The sequence below is a fragment of the Triturus cristatus genome, chromosome 6 (assembly GCF_964204655.1).
Source record: "Triturus cristatus chromosome 6, aTriCri1.1, whole genome shotgun sequence".
Lineage (NCBI taxonomy): Eukaryota > Metazoa > Chordata > Amphibia > Caudata > Salamandridae > Triturus > Triturus cristatus.
Genome location: NC_140589.1, coordinates 555,837,785 through 555,857,502, shown reverse-complemented (window position 1 = coordinate 555,857,502; position 19,718 = coordinate 555,837,785). Strand labels below are relative to the sequence as shown.

Here is a 19,718-nt window from a genome sequence, read left to right as displayed (position 1 = left end):
CTGAACTCTTTGTCAAGAAATAATTTTTACTTACAGTGCATAGCTTTGTTGCCAACATCAATCAATTCATAGGCAATGTTAAACAATCCTTTATGGATTTTTAAGAATTACATAGCCAGTGAAATAATATGCTAATATATTGGTTTACTCACCCAGTGATGTATCGCAGTATCTGGCACAAGCATCTGAATTGGCTTGCCCATGAGTGGGATGGCCACCATGTTCCTAGTGGAACTGTGGATTTATCCAGTAGTTAGGAAGTACAGTGCAGGAATGACCTAGGATTGGGCTGTAGATACAGCAGTCTCCTGCTTCAAGTCTGTAAACATGTCTTGCCAGTAATGTTTCTCTAGATATTCAGAAGAAAGAAATCCTCTGCCTATAGATACTTTCTTCTCCTGGGCAACAAGGCAACAAACACATTCACTGACTAAGAGACAAATTAGCTTGACTGTGGCTTGCCTTCTTAAATGGACTATCTGTGTTTGATCTGTTGAAAGTTATGCTGCGTTTTAAGTGATGATGGGTCTGGGGGAGTCATCTCTGTTGATTGTCTCACCCCATTGCATTGGCTGTTGTGTTGAATGGGCATGTACCCTTGTAGCTATATTTGTAGTCCATTTTGTCTCAAGGGAATATTTTCTATGATATATACTGTGCTTCTGAGTGTGTCTGTTGTTATTTAAAACATATTGCTACCTTTGTAGGTGAGTTTACGTAGGGGATGCAATATGTTTCGGTTCCTGTTCTTAGTTTTTGCTAATTGTGTTATACCTTGCCTCCATTGTTTCTATGTGAGTTCCTTTGAGAACATTAGAGAGGCATCTATGATGTGTGATTTATCCCAAAGAATGGCTGAAGAAGATTTCAGTTTGGGGTGTACTGCTGAAGTTGGTGTGGGTAAAACTTTGGTGAATTCCTAGCTACTTACCCTTTGTAGTTGTGTCTTTGTATGTGCATGTGCTTCCCGGAGCGCTCCTTAATTTTACGCCTCAATTTTGTATATATGTGGAGTTTGCTGCACGTATGGTAAAAAACTCTGTACATAAGAGAAAGGCATAGGCAGATACCTCTGCCTGTATTTTTGTGAATTGCATCTGTAAGTATGTGAAGTGGTACTATAGGAGTATTACTGTACTTAAAATGGCTTTTATTATTAGCCCTAAAGGGTAAATTGTCAGCAGTGTGTCTCAAACTCATCATTAGGAAGCAATATTTTGATTACATTGGGAAATCTCCATTGCTTTCACTCTCTTCTTTGTACTATTAATTAAGAAATTATTTTTTCTCTTTTCCATTCGGAAGACATTCCATCAGCCACTCCCCTCATGAGGGAGCCCACAAAGGGGGAGAGAGCTTTGAAGGCTTCCTGAACATAATAATTTGCGAAGCTTCCTTTGAACCAAACTGTGTGGAAAGTCATTAAACAATACATTATAAGAGGAAGAATATAGAGAGAGTAATGGAGGTTATTTGGTGTTTATACAATGCCTCAAAAGCCTAGGATTTTAAAAGGCTGGTGGGAGGCACATGCCTTTGTATTAGAGTTATGTTTCATGTGATATCCAATTTACTTGTATGACAGTCAGGGTTTATATTCTCTAGGCAATTGGGTTAGCTACTGGCCTATTTAGGAAGACGGAGCCACACATTAGAAATGAATAAATACAGAATATGTGAAAACGTATAGTGAATTACTGTGCATATATCTTAGCTGTAGAATGATAAATATGTGTATCATAAACAACATCTGTGATCTTGCAGACCATCCTTACGGTACTTTCGGCATCTAATGGCTTTCATTTTTGCCATTGAAGAAATAAACAACAATAAAGCCATTTTACCCAACATCACTCTTGGATTTCATATCTATGACCCTTGTGCTATTGTCGGTGCTGCGTGGGAGAGCCTTCTGAGAATAATGACGGGACATGTGACTGAGACTATGGTGCCTAATTACAGCTGTCGCAGGAGAGGAGAAGTTCAGGCTATTGTTGGACACCTGCTATCATCATCCACATACACCATATCAGGTCTGACAAGTGTCTACAGACTTCCACAGGTAGGAGCAAGAACGTATCAGTTTTTTGACTAACATGTATGACATTTTGCAAAATATGATATGAAGACTGGCAATATTAATTGGTTTATAGTATTCTTTCAGAAAAAAGAAAACAATGTGAAGGGTGAAGAACTGAAACACCTTTCATCACACTACAAGTTTCACCTACATATCACATTTATAAATACACAAGGGGATCACAGAACAGAACATGCAATACATTTCATAGCCTTTAAGTAATTGTATCCATTACTCCACAGACCAATTGATGAAAAGGGATATATCACCAAATAGAAAGTACGCTTTTGTCCACAAATCAAATCAACTCACCATTAAAGCAATTTCCAACATCTCTTCCAACATTAGCTCCATGCAAATAATCCTTAGTGACTGACTTTTCTGTTATATTGTAGTCCTACCCCCTCTCTTTCTAGTTCCTCCTCAACAAACCACTTTCCAAAATCCCCTCTCTATTTGAATGTTAGAATGTCAAGATGCTAATATTCTGACTCAACATCTGGAGCTGAAAGGGAGGTGGTGGTAGACTGGGCCTTCGGATGTTCTCCATTGCCAAATAAACCATTCCTTAAAGGCATCCTACAGCGTATCTTGACATTAGAACACTAGTGATACAAGAATTTGAGGACCCTAAACTGAGAAGAGGCAACTAGCAAAACTATAACCCTTCATCTGCACAGCTGGTAAGGATGCAGGGTCAATGCGCTGTTTGAGCCACCACGCAAATGTTCTGTCTGAGCTAATGTAGCTTTTCAACTATGCAAGTTTGATAATAAAAAATAAATCTGCTCAGAAGTCGTTTCCCAGTAACCTGTTTTAAATGAACTATCCCCCACTCATCTTGATTGGACTACTTTAAGTCGCAATTGTATCAGCTTCAAATGCTCCTACCTTAATGTAGCTTTCCTGTACAGGTACCTCTTTTCACATAAGGAAGCAATACAGTGGTCAGCATTTTCTATGCTGTGTTGTATGGCAATTTGTCGATTCATAGCGAATCAGTATTGACTCCACTATTTTCCTTCAGCCCTATGTGACAGATCGCCATGCACAGAACTCTGATGATGCACTTCTTAACGCTTTATTCTTCAGGCAAGTGATGTTTATTGAAGCAGAGTGAATGTGGAATTCCTCCAGGAACAGAGTTCACTTATGAACATTGTACCAAGGTGTTGGGCATGGCCCTTTTTGCAGGATTACCCCAAATGTTTTGCCTTTCTCCTCCTCTTTTTCTTACCATCTATTTGTTTTGCCTTAGGACTCTGTCCACGTTATCACTGCTATCCAGTGCTAAAGTGCATTTGCTCTCTTCTCTAAACATGGTATAGTAGGTTTACACCTGTTTGGCATTTTTAGTTTACTTTTAAGTCCCTTGTAAAGTGTTATACCATTAACCCAGGGCCTGTCACCTAAATGCTGTTAGTGGGCTTTCAGAACTTAGTGTGCCACCCACACTAGTAGCCTTTCAAACCTGTCTCAGGCCTGCCATTGCAGGGCCTATGTGTGCAGTTTACTGCCACCTTGACTTGGCATTTAAAACCACTTGCCAAGCCTTAAACTGCTTTTTTATTACACACAGGTCACCAATAAAGTTGACCCTAGGTAGCCCCATGAGCAGGCTGCTGTGTAAAAAAAAGGCAGTACATGTACTTTTAAGTTTTACATGTCCTGGTAGTGACAAACAGCTCACTTAGTTTTTCACTACTCCGAGGCCTACTCCTCTCATAGGCTAGCATTGGAAATTCCTTAAAACACTTTAACATTGCCATTACTGGTTAGAAAGGAGTCGCTAAATCATGTTTCATATCTTTGGAATGGTAATGATAAATCCTCTTTAGTGGTAAAGTTGGATTTGGCATTACTATTTTATAAATTCCACTTTTAGAAAGTGTACTTTTTCTCTGCTGTTAACTTTGCTCTGTGTGCCTGCAGCCTGTCTTTAATACATGTACAATAAGAAAATGTCACAGTGGAACACATTCAGGACATGTACAACAAGGCAAAGAATTAATCTATAGTATTTGATCAAAGTCAAGCACCACCATAAAGTCTTTCCACCAATGGATGTGATTTTAATTCATCAGCACATTGAAATGAGTCAAGGTATGTGGTGTTAATTCATCACCACATTGAAATGAATCAAGGTATAAAGTACAAGACAATTCATACTTGGATATTTCGAAAAACAGGTGCACACAGGGTAAAGTGGTAAGTGCATGGGGTGATTGTGAGAAAGGACAGTAGAGCGCATATATACATCAACAAGTCAATGAACAAACTATCCAGACAGATTCCTGCCAGATACATTGAATGTCAAATCATAACATAATTGCAGATAAACATTCTCTGTCATATATGCTTGACAATGAAGTAAGCAAGTGTTGAGTTTTCGACCCCTATGCGGAACAGCTAGCTTTATGCGTTCAGTGCGGTGTCTTCATCAGGACCGAGGTGAAAGTAGGGAAGTGGGCACCAGTAAAAACAGCGAGATCTCTTCTGGCTGCGAACTAAAAAAAGGCTGGGCTCAGTGGGCTCTCAGACTTCTTCCAGGATGTTCGTGGTAAGCGAAATTAAAGAAGGCCCAGGTTGATCAGTAACCTGTGGCTGACAGCTGCTGGTAGGAACAATGAACACAGCTAACCTTCGTTAGCTGTGTTCACTGTTCCAGCTAGCAGCCGTCTTCTTTAATTTGTGTTTTTACTGGTGCCCACTTCCCTACTTTCACCTCAGTCCTGATGAAGAAATGAAAAGAAATTTTATTAAGCGCGACTGCTGCCCAAGGGCGTCCAAGCGCTAAAATAGAAGAAGATAGTGCCTCGTAGCGCGATAGCTTCGGGAGTGATTATTTAGCGAAGAGGAATGTTTTAAGCTTTTTCCGGAAAGAAAGCAAATTAGAATCAGATCTGAGGTACACAGGGAGAGAGTTCCAAAGTTTGGCCGCGTTATGGGAAAAAGATCTACCTCCTGCTCTTGATCTCCTAATCCTAGGAGCTTCGGCTAGAAATGCTTTAGCAGAGCGGAGTTGTTTGCTGGGTTGGTAAGGAGCGAGTAGACAATGGTTAATCTTTGGACCAGTATTCCAGAAGGCCTGGTGAGAGATGCACATGGCTTTAAATTTAATTCGATCCCTAACAGGGAGCCAGTGCAGATTCTTCAGTCCTGACTCCACTGATGCTCTACAAGGAAGCTGAAGCAGCATGCGCGCAGCACAGTTCTGTATGCGCTGAAGTTTTTGCAGGACATATTCCAGAGACCCTAGATAAAAGGCGTTACTAAAATCCAATCTAGATTGAATTAAGCCCTGTATTGCGACCTGCTTGGCTTCAAACGGTAGAAGCGGGAGAATTTTTCTCAGCATTGTAATTATTCCAAAGCAGGTTGCAGAAATCTTGGTTGCTTGGGTGTTCAGGGTTAGGGAATCGTCCAACCAGACTCCGAGACTTTTTATGTTGGTTTTTGGGATGGGCGGGGCGCCCAGACTAGAGGGCCATAGGAGGTCAATGGTAGACAGTGCTGGTGGTCCAAGTAGCATAAGTTCGGTCTTATCACCGTTAAGTTTAAGGGACGAGGCTGTCATCCAGTTTTTGATTTCTTCCATGCAGGCAGTCAGGTTGGTCTGTGCAATGTCACAATTCCTTTGTGCAAGGGAGACCACTAGCTGAGTGTCATCCGCCTATGTAATGATCTTGATACCATATGGGTGAACAATCTCAGCCAGTGGCCTCATGTACACATTAAATAAGGCTGGACTAAGTGACGAACCCTGCGGAACCCCGCAGGCCAGGGGTTTACTTGAGGAAATGCAGTCTCCATCAAAGACCTGAAAAGTCCTTCCACACAGAAAGGATTTAGACCAGGCTAAAGCGTTCCCTGATACTCCCAGATTAAGGAGTCGGTTCAGTAGGGTTTCGTGGCTCACTGTATCGAAGGCTGCACTTAGATCGAGGAGGATTACTGCCACTGATCCTCCCCGATCTAAGATCCGCCTAGTTTCCTCTGTTACGGCCAACAGGGCCGTTTCTGTTCCATGTTTAGGACGGAACCCTGTCTGAGAGACATCGAGTAGATTGTTATTCTCGAGAAATACAGTCAGATGGAAATTAATGTATTTTTCCAGAATTTTACTCGCCCAGGGTAGCAAGGAGATGGGGCGATAGTTACCGTGATCCGTAGGGTCGAGGTTAGGCTTTTTCAACTGTGCCCTCACCATGGCTTGTTTCCATGTAGGTGGGACACTGCAGGTGATTAAGGAGGTGTTGAGCAGCTCCAACAGGGTGGGGAGAATGATTTGACTGACCAACACCATAGTCCGAGGAGGGGCAGAATCACGTGGGGAACCTGATTTTACTTGCTGTATAAGAGTCTCTAATGTGTCTAGATTGATCAAAGGGATATGATCCAAAATCATTCGTGAAGAGTGAGCCGTTTCCAAGGTAGAAGAAAGATCATTGGGGGGGGGGGGGTTCCCGGGCTGAGACTACAAATGATGAGTAGATTTTATTGATTTTCTGATAGAAAAATTCCGCTAACTCATTACAGCGGGAGAGAGTATTGTCATTGGGGGTCACGGGTGAAGGAAGTTTAGTAAGACTTTTAACAATATGGAAAATCTCACTAGGTTTTGATCTGGCCTTCATAATTTTGTCACTGTAGTAGGAGGATTGCCTGGATTTTATTTCTGATTTGTAGGCTCTGATAGCCTCTCCTTACGTGATTTTATCTACAGTGGCATAGCCCAACCGCCACTTTCTTTCGAGCTTTCTGCAATGCTGTTTTTTTGCTCTAAGCTCTTCCGAGTACCATGGAGCTGTTTCTCGTACCCTTTTTAGGCTGATTTCATTTACAGGGAGTACAGAGTCAAGCGAGCCACGTATCCAGTCGTCGAATTCCTTGTTGTCCAATGAAACATTCTGTGAGAGAGAGGGTCTGCTGGCTGTCAGATGACTGATCCACTGATCTAATGGTAGCTTAGACCAATTTCTCATCTTACGCGGCTTGGGGATGTAGGAGACAGATCTAGCTAACGACCAAACAAAAGAGATTAGAAAGTGATCAGTCCATGGAAGGCGGATACGGGGCTCTATCTTGAGTTCCGTACTCTTACTAAATACAGGGTCCAACAGGTGTCCTTTAATATGTGTTGGAGCCAGAACTAATTGCTCCAACTGAACTGCGGCCAGACTTGCTATCAGTTCTTTAGCCAAGTTATCTGACTTCTTATCGAAATGAATATTGAGATCCCCCAATAAAGTAAAATTGGAGGAAGACGTCGATAATTCAGCTACATGGGAGGGTAATGCCATGTGAAATTGATTCAGGGGGCCTGGGGGGCGGTAGATGAGAATCCCTGAGAAGCAATCGTTGGGAGAAAATTTAATAGAGAAAGACAGACTTTCGCAATCCGGAATGGAGTCTGATGCAAATAAGCACGAATATTGAGCCTTATGAATTATTGCCAGTCCCCCGCCTCTTCCCTGAGCACGATCTTTATATGCAATTTGATAGCCAGGGGGAAGTGTTTGCACTAGGTCGGGATTGGATTCTGGCGTTAGCCAGGTTTCTGTTAAGAAAATTACATCGGGTGCGAGATCATCCAACAATAAGGAGATTTCCGTACTATGTCTTGGAAGGGACCTACAGTTTAAAAGAAACATTGTGAAGGTTTGAGGGCCGACTTCCTTCTGAGCCGTATTGAGCCTTGCGCTACAATACTGGCAAATAGTGGGTAAGTCAAGCGGGTAATAGGAATGGCGGCAGTTAGTTTCCGCAGAGGGTCGTAGGTTATGAAGGACACCAGAGCTGTAGTTTTTTCCCTGGGTCGAGCGACGGCCAGGGGTTATGTCCCCTGGCCCCGGTTGGCCACGGACGGACGCAGACGGGCTTGCTTTGTGTGCGCCTTCGGCGCGCCCGCTGGGTGCGTCCGCTGGGCGGTCGACGGGGAGTGCTCATGATATAGCAGAAAGAGGGAGGGGCCGAACGGCTATGCTGTCAACCCAACTCTACCCCCAATATGGCGGCGGCGTTTTCCCGATCCGAGGGCCGATTCAACTGAGGGAGAGGTGAGTGGCAGGGAGGAGGGAATTGTGCAAATGAGCAGTCGTTGTGCAAATGAGCAGTCGTTAGTCACCACAACATGTACACATACGCCTAAAGTTACAATTTAAAACATGTAAAAAATACTTTCCAAGCACACCTAGTCTCCAGGCTTCTGCCTCAGGAGGTTCCTATCAAGATCCCGCCCTGAACGCACAAACGCCATGAGAGAGTGGTAGAATGCCTTGATTCATCAAAAGCACTCAAATAAAAGGTTCACGATATAAAGAAAATAACAGGGGAGACAGAGGGCATCCCTGTCGTGTACCCCTATATATCGAAAAGCCCTAGACTGTAGAGCAGCATAGCTTAATTTAGTCTGAGGTGAGCGATAGAGTGGCTTTACCCATACAATCCTGCTAGTGCTGCTGGACTCTGCCATCTGTGAGTTCTAGCCTTGCCTGAGGTGCCCACATCATCACTACTGCACCAGTTGAAACCGACACACCACTCTTTGGCGCTGACAAACAGGCTGTTCGATGACAGTGGTTCTACAGTCTGCATGGCCTAACAACAACGAACTGCATAGCTCAACGATGATGCATTGCCTGTATCTAAATGGAGCTCGACAATGATGCAGTGACCTGACTGAGTGGAAAAGATCGATGCCTCCTGCCCTCAGCATCTGCGCTTTGCTCCATCCAAGGTACTTTTTCAGTGGGACCTGTATGAGTCTCATAGCCAGCTTGCCTTCCATTGTGGTTGGCCTGAACTTTGGATTTCTCCTGGTCCCTCGCTACCTCAAGTAACCTTTTAGAATTATTGACTTCTAAGCACTGTTATTGCATTTATTCTTTAAAAATTCATATCTCGGCTTTAAATGATTGGATTTTGGTTATGTTAGTCTTGGTTTACTCGAATAAATATTCTCTATTTTTCTAAAGCAGTATGAAGTCTTTTTGTGGTCTTTTCATTGTGTTACTGTGTGTGTGTTTTACACAAATACTTCACACAATACCTCTTAAGTGAAGTTTGCCTGCTCTGTGCCAAGCTACCAGAGGGTGATCACAGGTTAATTTAAAGTGTCCATCTAGTTTACCCTGACTAGTATTGTGGTCCCTTCTTGGACAGGGTACAAACCTCTGTCAACTAAAGACTAAATTTCTAACACATTGGGACAGCCATTTTTTGGTACTGCTGTGTATCCTGAGGATGTTCCCTGAGGACATCTTTCTTCCTGTGAAACTAAGACAGTCACTCTTCCTCAGCCATGCCTGTTTGGGTGGCGCAGCATGTCTTAGTTCATGCTTAGAAGGCAGAGCCTTATATCTGAATCCCCTTTTTCTAGCTGACTCTTCAGTGTTCAAGTCAAGAATGAGTGACTGCTGTAAATGAGAGATTGGCCAATCTCCCAGAGCTCATAACTTCTGTGATAATCCAGTGAAGATTACTTATCCTTCCATGTTCCTGTACAGATTGGAACATTAGCTTCCTTGAACTATATCATCTCTATCACAGCAGTGTTGTTGTTATTCTAGTCAGTTTTATTATTTTATTATACTTTATTTTTCTATCTGTCTGCCCAGCGCACCAATCTCAATAATTACCTTATTTCCTTTTTCTTCCGGTTAATCTATTATAGCTCTGTAGGGCTGGCACTACCCACAACATTTTTAAAAGAGGGTGAAGGAGCCATACTGCCCTGGAAGCATTTGGTCGAGTCACTTAAATCAAAGTTGGTAGCCTTTGTGTTGGGTGTGTGGGGGGGGGGGGTTCACCCTTTAGGAAACAACATAAATTTTTACATAATTTGGCAAAAGAGGGTAGAAAAGTGAATGAAAGCCTTCCCTTCCTCTCAGAGAAGGGGATCCTGGTGACTTATTTCAAGTTACTTTCAAGAAATGGAAACTTATTTTGGTGGCAGACTCAATATTGTACTAGAAAGACACAAGATTGTTGGTAGAATACAGGCAACAATTTAGACAATTAGAGGAAAAACACAATCTTATAAGGTTGATCCAGCAATTGTGAACGTAATAAGCTTTGCAATTACTTGATACGGGATTAATTGGTCAGGGGAATAAATAATTCACATGAACAGGAAAAATTGCTACCCAAGAATCCAGACTTGAAATAGTCTATTGTCATTGCTGAGGGCACTGAGCACACAGAAGCCTGTGCAAAAATGTAATCATATAAGCAACACGTTTGACAGAAATGTAGAAGATGTTAACAGCGTTACGAAAAAATCATGTCATGGGAAACAAAAACACATTCTGAAGCGCAATGTCCAAATGTTTCCCAAGTGGAAATTTAGGGCACCTTACAAATAGCCTTGCTTTGCTGCAAAAACCTCAATTTGCAGAAAACTTGGAAAAAAAGAGCATTTGCCTGTGTATATGAGGAAAATAAAACATGGCAAATTAAATCAATTGAATATTTAGAAGAGGAGTCTAGGAAGTTGAGGAATTATGAGGATTAAGGAGGTGAAACCACCAAACTGTAACATGCATGGGCAAGCTATAAATCTATTGGATGATTCATGCTCTCTTTTTACCCTGGTTAGTAAAGCTGTATTTCATAAAGGTATCGCCTCAAGAAACTACTTTATAGAGTGCCTTGATACTCATCCCAATTCTGGTGGCACAATTGTGATCTCATACCATATGTGGGAATATTACTAATGAATATTTCTTTTAGACAAGGATCTACAGTAGGAAAGGTGATAGTGAATGAGAATGGCTCATACTTGCCCAGGTGGAGACACCGGAGCGGTGTGAAGATTAAGCTTGAATTTTACAAATGGGACGCTATTTTGCTGTGGGATATTGGCACCTCCGGTGTAAGCATAATTAAATACTGGTTTTCTATGAGCAGTGCAGTAGATGAGGGAAAGCACCCTGAGCCCTCTAGGTGGACCCCAAGAGACCACACTTTTAATCTAAACACTAAACTACGCACACACAAATTATATTTATATTTGCACTTAGTATACATTCTTTTGTTAATACACACAATCATGGGACATGGTATCTTGAGCTCTTCAAATAAATATATTTGTGTTTTTTGTTGTTGATCTCGTGTTCTTTCATTTTTCGGATTTTGTCCAGCCAACACGTGTTTTGTCATGGGGAATAGTCCCATTTGGCTATAAGAGAACAATCATATGCCAGGAATCAGTCACTTTAACAATACCATGAAGGTGCATGTAATTTGTTGATCACCATTTATACCCAATAATGAGCATATTGTGACTTCCTAGCTACAATATAATCTAATTGAATGCCAACTGATTTAAATCACCGAGTACTTCTGAAGTGCACTGTAACACCTTCTAGTGTCACCAATGTGGTGGGGTCAAGGTTACATGCAGGATTATATTTTGTTACGTGAATAATGTTGAACAGTCTTGAATTACAGCAGTGTTCAACAGTAGGATTCCTCTTCATTCACTTATTCATGGTGAAACTATGAAAAGCAAGAATTCTCATTCATCAGTGTGGGAGAACTAGAGGGTGCACAAATACCATTTTGTACCATTAATTTACCTTAATCTAGGTGAACATTCATGTTTATATTTGTGCCAACCCGTGTTCACGGTAAATGTGAGTTAGGTATCAAACCATGTACTACCTGTCCGCAAAATAACGAGTCGGGCGAGTTCTGGGAAAGGGAAAATAAAGGAATATTTCTATCAGTATCATTACTTAGGTAGTTCTATTCTTTTAAAAGCGCAACAGACCAGGTGAGTGGATCATTCATCTCTCCGCCAGTTCTACTTCCGTCCTGGCTGAAAAACAGTTCTCTCTTCCTCACATCAATATTAATCTTTTCTGTAGGTTGATCCGTCTGTGTTAATAAACACGATTCATATTTACTATGTGTCTTATCGTTTTTTTATGTTAATAGTATCAGTTGGACCTTTCATTAGGAAGGATCCGGATCTTACCTTCACTCTATATCTCCAAGTCGAGACGTTTCTCTTTATTTTGGTGATTATCCCTTTATAATCAAATTTTAAATCCAGTGGGTCCCGCAATTATCAGACTCTGGCAAAGAAACAATTACATTTTAGTATAGACCCGGGGCATAAATCTGTCCCCATTTAGAACACCCATGCTATTGATTTGGTATCTTGTGGCCAGCGTTCTTACCTTAACGAGTACGCTCTGTTCCCATTCTGTCTTCGCAAGCACCCGTATGACCCAGAAGTATTACAATATGGATCTTCCGGTCTATTAAGAGTCAAATTCAACCCTAAAGAACTAGAGCATCAACCCACCTGGTACGACGGTTGTGCTCAAGCCGCTACTTGTTAATTAGGCCTGGGCGGTAAATTCCCTTCCGCTCGCGGAATTTGTGGAATTTCGGTAATTTCGCGTTCCGTGGAGAATGCGAAATTGCCCAAAATGCTGCTTTCCGCGACTTCGCGAAATTTTTTCTTGTTCGCGTTCTCAAAATGCGTGTTCGCAAGATATTTCTCCCCGAGCACGCAAACAGCAACTGTGAACAGGAAAAAAGCATCGCGAACAAGCAATTCCGCGTGTTTGCGGAATTTCTGCGTGTTCGCGGAGATTTTTTACCATCTCGCGGAGATTTGCGTAACGCGATTACGCAAATTTCGCCCACCCCTACTGTTAATCACTTTACCGTGGCCGAAAATCTCGGAAGTGTAATGTCGTATGCCTCAATCTAGAAGTTAAAAGGAATTCCCTACTTGATCAATGACCTACGTTTTAAAATTAAAATTAGCATACAGTGTGATGATTATAATTCTTATGAGTGTACCATACCGGTTAATTCCTTCATATGCTTTTGAGTTCCACCTTTACAATTTAATGGCCTGCAATATATTCATGTTCTTACTAGTAAATTATATACTTCTTATGATTTCAAACATAATCGAGTGAAGAAAATAAAACGGGTCTCCTATTTCATATAATCATGAATCTCTCCGATGAATCACAGGGAGGGGGGAAATTAGATATAATCTTTGAAACCGGATATCGTGGCGCTATAGTTCAAATCATATGGGCAGGAAGTTCACACACACTCATGTACCTGAGTACAATTGGATCCAAGTTGGTATTTTTAAATGTTCACATCTATTTCCAACAGCATTAGTATATCCTATTATTCAAGACCTCTAACAGTTTTCCGCATCATTATTTAGATTTAAAATTGATTCAAGATTACTTGTCCTGTACTATGTCTGGGCTCGGCCTTTCCTCTTATGTCTTACTGGAATACTATCTCTGTCCATGTGATTACTCATCTGTTGTAATTAGGGACTTGGTTCTAAGGTCTACCCATTCCTGGTCTTGTTCCAATATCTTGTCTCAGTCTCCTAGGAAATACTGCATCTCCTGATCGGTATTAAGGCCCCTCTCGACCGTCCTAAGGCTCATGATCCAAGTTGCCTCTGTACGTCTTAGCTTAAGTTTTATGCTGCCACCCCTGGGGTTTAGTGCAACCTGGTCAATACCAAAGAAAGAAAACTGCTAATAGGGGCCCTGAGATGTGCAGGTTGCTGCATGTATGGCCATGGGGTATCTCTCGTTCCCTTGTTTCAAGGCCCGTGCATGTTCACTTATTCTTTCTTTTAATGCTCTGATTGTACTTCCCATGTACATTTTGTTGCATTTATACTCTATCACATATACGACAAATTTAGAATTGCAGTTCACGTTATACGGTATAGTGTAGTTACGTCCATCATGTCCAGTGAAAACCTTTTTATCATTTGCTGCCCATCTGCAAACACCACAACAGCCACATTTGTGGACACCTATTGATTGTTTTGTCAGCCCATCAGTTTTTCTTTTTTCTTGTGGGAAACTGGGGCTAAGAATCGTTCAAGGTTCTTCCTTTTTCTGTAGGTGACTTGAGACCTATTTGTTGTGAATTCCCTCAAATTTCATCCGCTCTCAGAACATCCCAGAGTTTTTTCAAACTCCTAATTAGCGACTTTGTCAAACCATTAAAATTAGTCACAAGTCTCACCGGTTGTGCTGTACTGCTCTTTCTCTCTTTGTTCATAAGTGTGTCAGTTCTGGAGATCTTATTTATTCTGTGCTCTGCTTTCTATATACATATTGTAACACTTCCGCGTCATACGGCTCCTTGCGAAGACAGAATGGGAACAGAGCGTACTCGCTAACGTAAGAACGCTGGCCACAAGATACTAAATCAATAGCCTGGGTGTTCTAAATGGAGACAGATTTATGCCCAGCGTCTATACTAAAATATCATTATTTCTTTGTCAGATTCCAATAATTGCGGGACCCACTGGATTTAAAATTTGATTATAAAGGGATAATCACAAAAATAAAGAGAAATGTCTCGACTTGGAGACAGAGTGAAGGTAAGATCCGGATCCTTCCTACTGAAAGGTCCAACTGATATTATTAACATAAAAAAACGATAAGACACATAGTAAACATGAATATTCTATATTAACACAGACTGATGAACTTACAGAAAAGATTAATATTGATGTGAGGAAGAGAGAACTGTTTATCAGCCGGGACAGAAGTAGAACCAGCGGAGAGGTGAGTGATCCACTCACCTGGTCTGTTGCGCTTTTAAAAGAATAGAACTTCCTAAGTAATGATACTGATAGAAATATTCCTTTATTTTCCCTTTCCTAGAACTCACCGACTCGTTATTTTGCGGACAGATAGTACATGGTTTGATACCTAACTCACAATTACCGTGAACACGGGTTAGCACAAATATAGACATGAATGCTCACCTAGATTAAGGCAGATTATTGGTACGAAATGGTATTTGTGCACCCTCTAGTTCTCCTACGCTGATGAATGAGAATTCTTGCTTTTTATAGTATCACCATGAATAAGTGAATGAAGAGGAATCCTACTGTTGAACACTACTGTAATTCAAGACTGTTAGACATTATTCACGTAACAAAATAGAATCCTGCATGTAACCTTGACCCCACCACATTGGTGACACTAGGAGGTGTTACAGTGCACTTCAGAAGTACTTGGCGATTTAAATCAGTTGGCATTTAATTTTATTATATTGCAGCTAGGAAGTCACAATATGCTCACTATTGGTTATAAATGGTGATCAACAAATTACATACACCTTTATTGTATTGTTAAAGTGACTGATCCCTTGCATATGATTGTTCTCTTATAGCCCTGAAGAAGTCAAATGGGAATATTCCCCATGACGAAACACGTGTTGGCTGGCCAAAATCCTAAAAATTAAAGCACACGATAACAACAAAAAACACGACTATATTTATTTGAAGTGCTCAAGATACCATGTCCTATGATTGTGTATAATAACAAAATAATGTATACTAAGTGCAAATAGAAATATAATTAGCGTGTGCATAGTTTAGTGTTAGGATTAAACTTAATCCTAGCCAGTATGACCCAGTGCTTTTACAGGTATAGGTCTTATCCACCTTGATATTTCTGTTTGGTACTCTGGGGTTTTTACAGAGAAGTAGGAGTATTTAAAACATGTTGAGCATCACATCCAACAAAAAAATTATGTGGATCCTAATAAATAAAGTTAGAACCTATTCCTCATCTTTTAAAGAATCCCATTGAAGATTAACTGAAGAAACTATTTGCTTTTGGGGTAATTGGGGAAATAGAGAGTGTGGTGTGGCTTGCCCCAACAGTGTTAGCAAACAAAAGTTTGGAGAAGGAGAAACTTTGAGCATGTATGCTTGTCTAAGAGATGGGGACAAATAAATGAATATGGAGACCATCATCTGTTACCCAGTGTCACTGAAATTCAGACCACTAATGGCAATGCCTCTTATTTCAGTGTTATTGAATTGTCATTTGCATACCACCAAGTTGGGCTACACCTAGATTTAAGATCCCTTCTTTTAGAACCCCGCTAGAGCTTTCAGGTTCATAAAAAAGTTTAGTTGAGTTGTGAGAGTAACTGAGTTGCTGGTTGATAAGGGAGTATTCCTGCTCAAGCAACAGTCACAATCCCTGTCAGGGTGGACCACTGAAGTCACCATATTAAACTGTGCTTAACCCTCTGGTAGGTTGGCACAAAAGCTGTCAGGCTTAACTTAGAGGCAATGTGTAAAGTATTTATGCAGCATGCAAGCAGTAAACATAACACAAGAAAAATCCCACACAAATGTAGAAAATAGAAAAATTTGTAATCATTTTGCAACCAATATGACAAACTTTCAATCAGTAGAACCGGAGTTATGAATTTTTAAAGTTTAAAGTTAAATCTAGCACCTAAAATATCAAAGAGCCAATTGAGACATCAAGTTGAGGAAGCCGGGGCAAAGTCAAAAGTTATGGCTAACCGCAATGGAGAGTAGGCCGGATACAAGAAGTGGATTACACCCGGTCAATGCTTACGTTCAGACTTAGAAGAAATGTAGGAAAATGTATGAGAAGTTTAAGTTTAGTGGGTAAGGCAGCTGGCGGTGTCCGAGGAGGAGGTGTTATCATCAGACAGCCATAAGTCCAAGGCGCAGTGAAGAATCCTTTGCTTGGACTTACAACCTGATTACGAGGTTGGCGATCCTGGAGCAAGCTGCTACACAGGCACCCTACTCCAGGACCACCAAACTCGACTGCTGCCCCCAGCCACATTGCGAGTAATTTTGTTGTCTGGTGGGTGGGTGGAGTGCAGTTTTAAGGTTCAAAGTGAGCCTTGTAAGTGTTCAGCCACAGGGATGCCAATGGACGTTCCTGCACGGCATGGACTGAGTAGTTCAAATCATGCAGGAACAGGGGTGCATTCACATGCAGCCCCATGCACCGGGCCAACAGAACAGGTAGTCCCTAATGCATTCCACCAAGTCATGGCAGCAAAAAGCCATGAGAGTCACTTCCCAGGGTCTCTGGTTCCCTTTGAGTGGGAGCGGGGAGATCTCAGGTTTCTTGAGGGTAGCTGTGAGTTCTTCCATGGATTTTCTGTTTGGAATGACCTAGAGCACACCGTCTGGAAGGAGGAGCTCAGGTTACATGTTAGGGTGCCTGAGATGGTGTGCCCTACCACACGGTCTATGACTGCCCGACAGGGTAGTCAGGTGGACTCGGCGCCTGGAAGAATAGCCAGGTGTCTGCCAAATAGAGGATGGGTAAGGGGCACAGTAAATCAGCTCCTGAAAGTCCCACAGTCCGACCGGTGGCGGAGCCTGGGGGTGACACACTGTACCCTACAGGGAAGGACATTGCCACCTTGGGAAACCTAACTAACTCGAGCAGTCGGCAGAAGGAAGGGGGTCCCAATAATGTGGAGTTCTGTAAGGCCCCAGAGGGAGTACCCTACTCCTGAGGGTCTAAGGTGGCAGGCCGAGGATCAGGAAGCAGGCATCACCTCTAGTGAACACTTGATTTCCTGGGAGAATGGCCTAAAGTTCCCGAGCCTGGTGCAACCCATGTGCTAGTGGTCCCCAGTGCTGCAGGGCCTTTTTACTGGAGCTGACTCATTATCTACCCCTGTCAGGTTATCTAGGACAGGAAAAGACCTTTGAAAGGCCTGTCACCCACATTTTTGGACCAGAATGAGAAAGGCGTCAGATGTGGTGTTCTGCAGGTCATGCTCTACCTGCCAGGCCAGTGGCAAGTCAGGAGGGAAGCAACCATTCCCTGTCATTGACATATCCCGGCCTTGGTGGACCATATCACTTGGTACCCGAAGGCCATATCTCTGAGGATGGTGACTGCACCTGTGGTGCGCAGGGTGCTGATGGGGATTTTTACCTGTGTGGGTTGCCCAAGGAGGTGCTTTCTGACCGTGGTACCAACTTTATGTTGGTGTAAATTAAGTCCATGCGGAAGGAGTGTGGTGGAACCTAGAAGTTCTCCACTCCTTACCGCCCCCAAACGAATTTCCTTGTTGAGGAGTTCAGTAAGACCCTAAAATGCATGATCATGGGCCTGTCAGAGCCCTTGAGGCAGAAGTGTGACGTTCTTCTGCCATTCCTTTTGTTTGCCTGCCGGGAGGTACCACAGAAGGGGGTTGTCTTCAGCCCCTTTCAACTTCTGTATTGGCACCCTGTATCAGGACCTCTCAGTCTGGTGAAGGAGGGCTCGGAGCAAGCTCCCAGGAAGGCCCCCCAGTATGTGGTCAGCTACATACTGGCACTCCGTATCCAGATGAAGCGCTTGTGGAAGAAAGTCCAGGAAAATCTAGAAGGCAGTCAGGAGGTTATGAAACGATGGTATGACCGGAAGATCACTAAGTTTCAGCCTTGCCAAAAAGTGTGGGTAATGGAGCCTGTGGAGTCCAGAGCCATGCAAGACCACTGGTCTGGGCTCTATGAGGCAAAAGAGCGTAAGAGTGAGGTTACATAGCTGGTGGACTTCAAGACTTCCAGGAACCCTTTAAGGGTTTTGCACATCAGTCGCCTCAAACCCCACTTCAAGGGGTCCGAGGTAACCATGCTTTTGGTCATGAATGCTGGAGTGGAAGAGGAAAGCAAACATCTCCCCGAGGTCCTCTCTTCTAAGGAGCAAGATGGGTCAGTGGAGGGTGTCAGCCTCACCCTTGCCCTGGCCCTAGAACGGAGAGAATTTGTTAGGGCAGTTTGCCTCACTTTTCTCCCTTACTCCGGGAATCACTACATTATAATGATACTGGATACATCATGCCTGTAAAGAGTAAGATCTACAGGCTGACTGACAGGGTGAGAGCCAGCATTAAGGAGGAAGTCTCCAAAATGCTGGAGGTAGGGGCTGTTGAGCCTGCAAACAGCCCTTGGTCCAGCCCAGTTGTGTTGGTCCCCAAGGTTGCTCCTTCAGGTGCCACCCCAGAACGTAGGTTCTGTGTGGATTACGGGGGCTCAGTGTGGTCGCCAAGACTGATGCCTCCCGTTCCCAGAGCTGATGAGCTCATAGATCGGTTGGAAGCTGCCAAGTTCCTCAGCACGTTCGAATCAACGTCCTCGTACGGGCAGATTGCCCTGACCGAGAGGCCAAAGAGAGGTCCACGTTCTCTACCACAGAAGAGCACTTCCAGTCCCGGGTAACGTCCTTTGGATTGAAGCTTGCCCCTGCCACCTTCCAGAGGTCCTGGCTGGATTGGAGAACTTCAGTATCACCTATCTAGCTGACATTGTGGTCTTCTCCAAAGAATCCATTGTCGGAATGTACGCCTCAGAAGATGGCACATGGCCATGCTCTCATAGCTGAATGAAGAGAGCCTGGATCAACCTGTAGCCTTCATCAGCAGGACGTTACTTCCCCAGAAACAGAGGTGGAGTGCAATGGTGTTCAGCTGTGGTGTAGATTGGTGGGATTGACAACTTGTGTTTGTGTAGTGCCATACAGCGATTGGTGTAACACTAAAATCCCAGATAAATAGCGGACACCAGAGTTGACCTCTTGTTAAATTCTCTTTAGTTTCTGATTGGCTATTTATATTCTTCCAAATGTAAGTTTTCCTCACCTCCTTTTTGTCTGCCATGGAGATGGAGCTGTTCAATGTTGATAACTTCAGCAGCTGAGCTGCAGAGGCCATACAAGGAGAGAGGGCTGGTAAGATAGCCACATAGATGGACCTGCAGATAGCACTTTGTGCCTTCGAGGAGGTCAAGAGGACATAGTCCTCACCAGAGGGCAAGAGGATGACAGTCCTGAGG

At 42.8% G+C, this 19,718-nt stretch overlaps 1 protein-coding gene across 1 annotated transcript in view; it reads left to right on the top strand.

The window, feature by feature from the left end:
• Positions 1-1,774: 1,774 nt before the first annotated feature.
• The window catches only part of LOC146817390 (vomeronasal type-2 receptor 26-like), a 953,476-nt gene continuing 935,532 nt past the window's right edge, over positions 1,775-19,718 (top strand). The window contains exon 1 of the mRNA XM_085609206.1: positions 1,775-2,062. Within this exon, the coding sequence (XP_085465332.1) occupies positions 1,793-2,062 (270 nt within the window). The 5' untranslated portion in view covers positions 1,775-1,792. The remainder of the gene's footprint in view (positions 2,063-19,718) is intronic.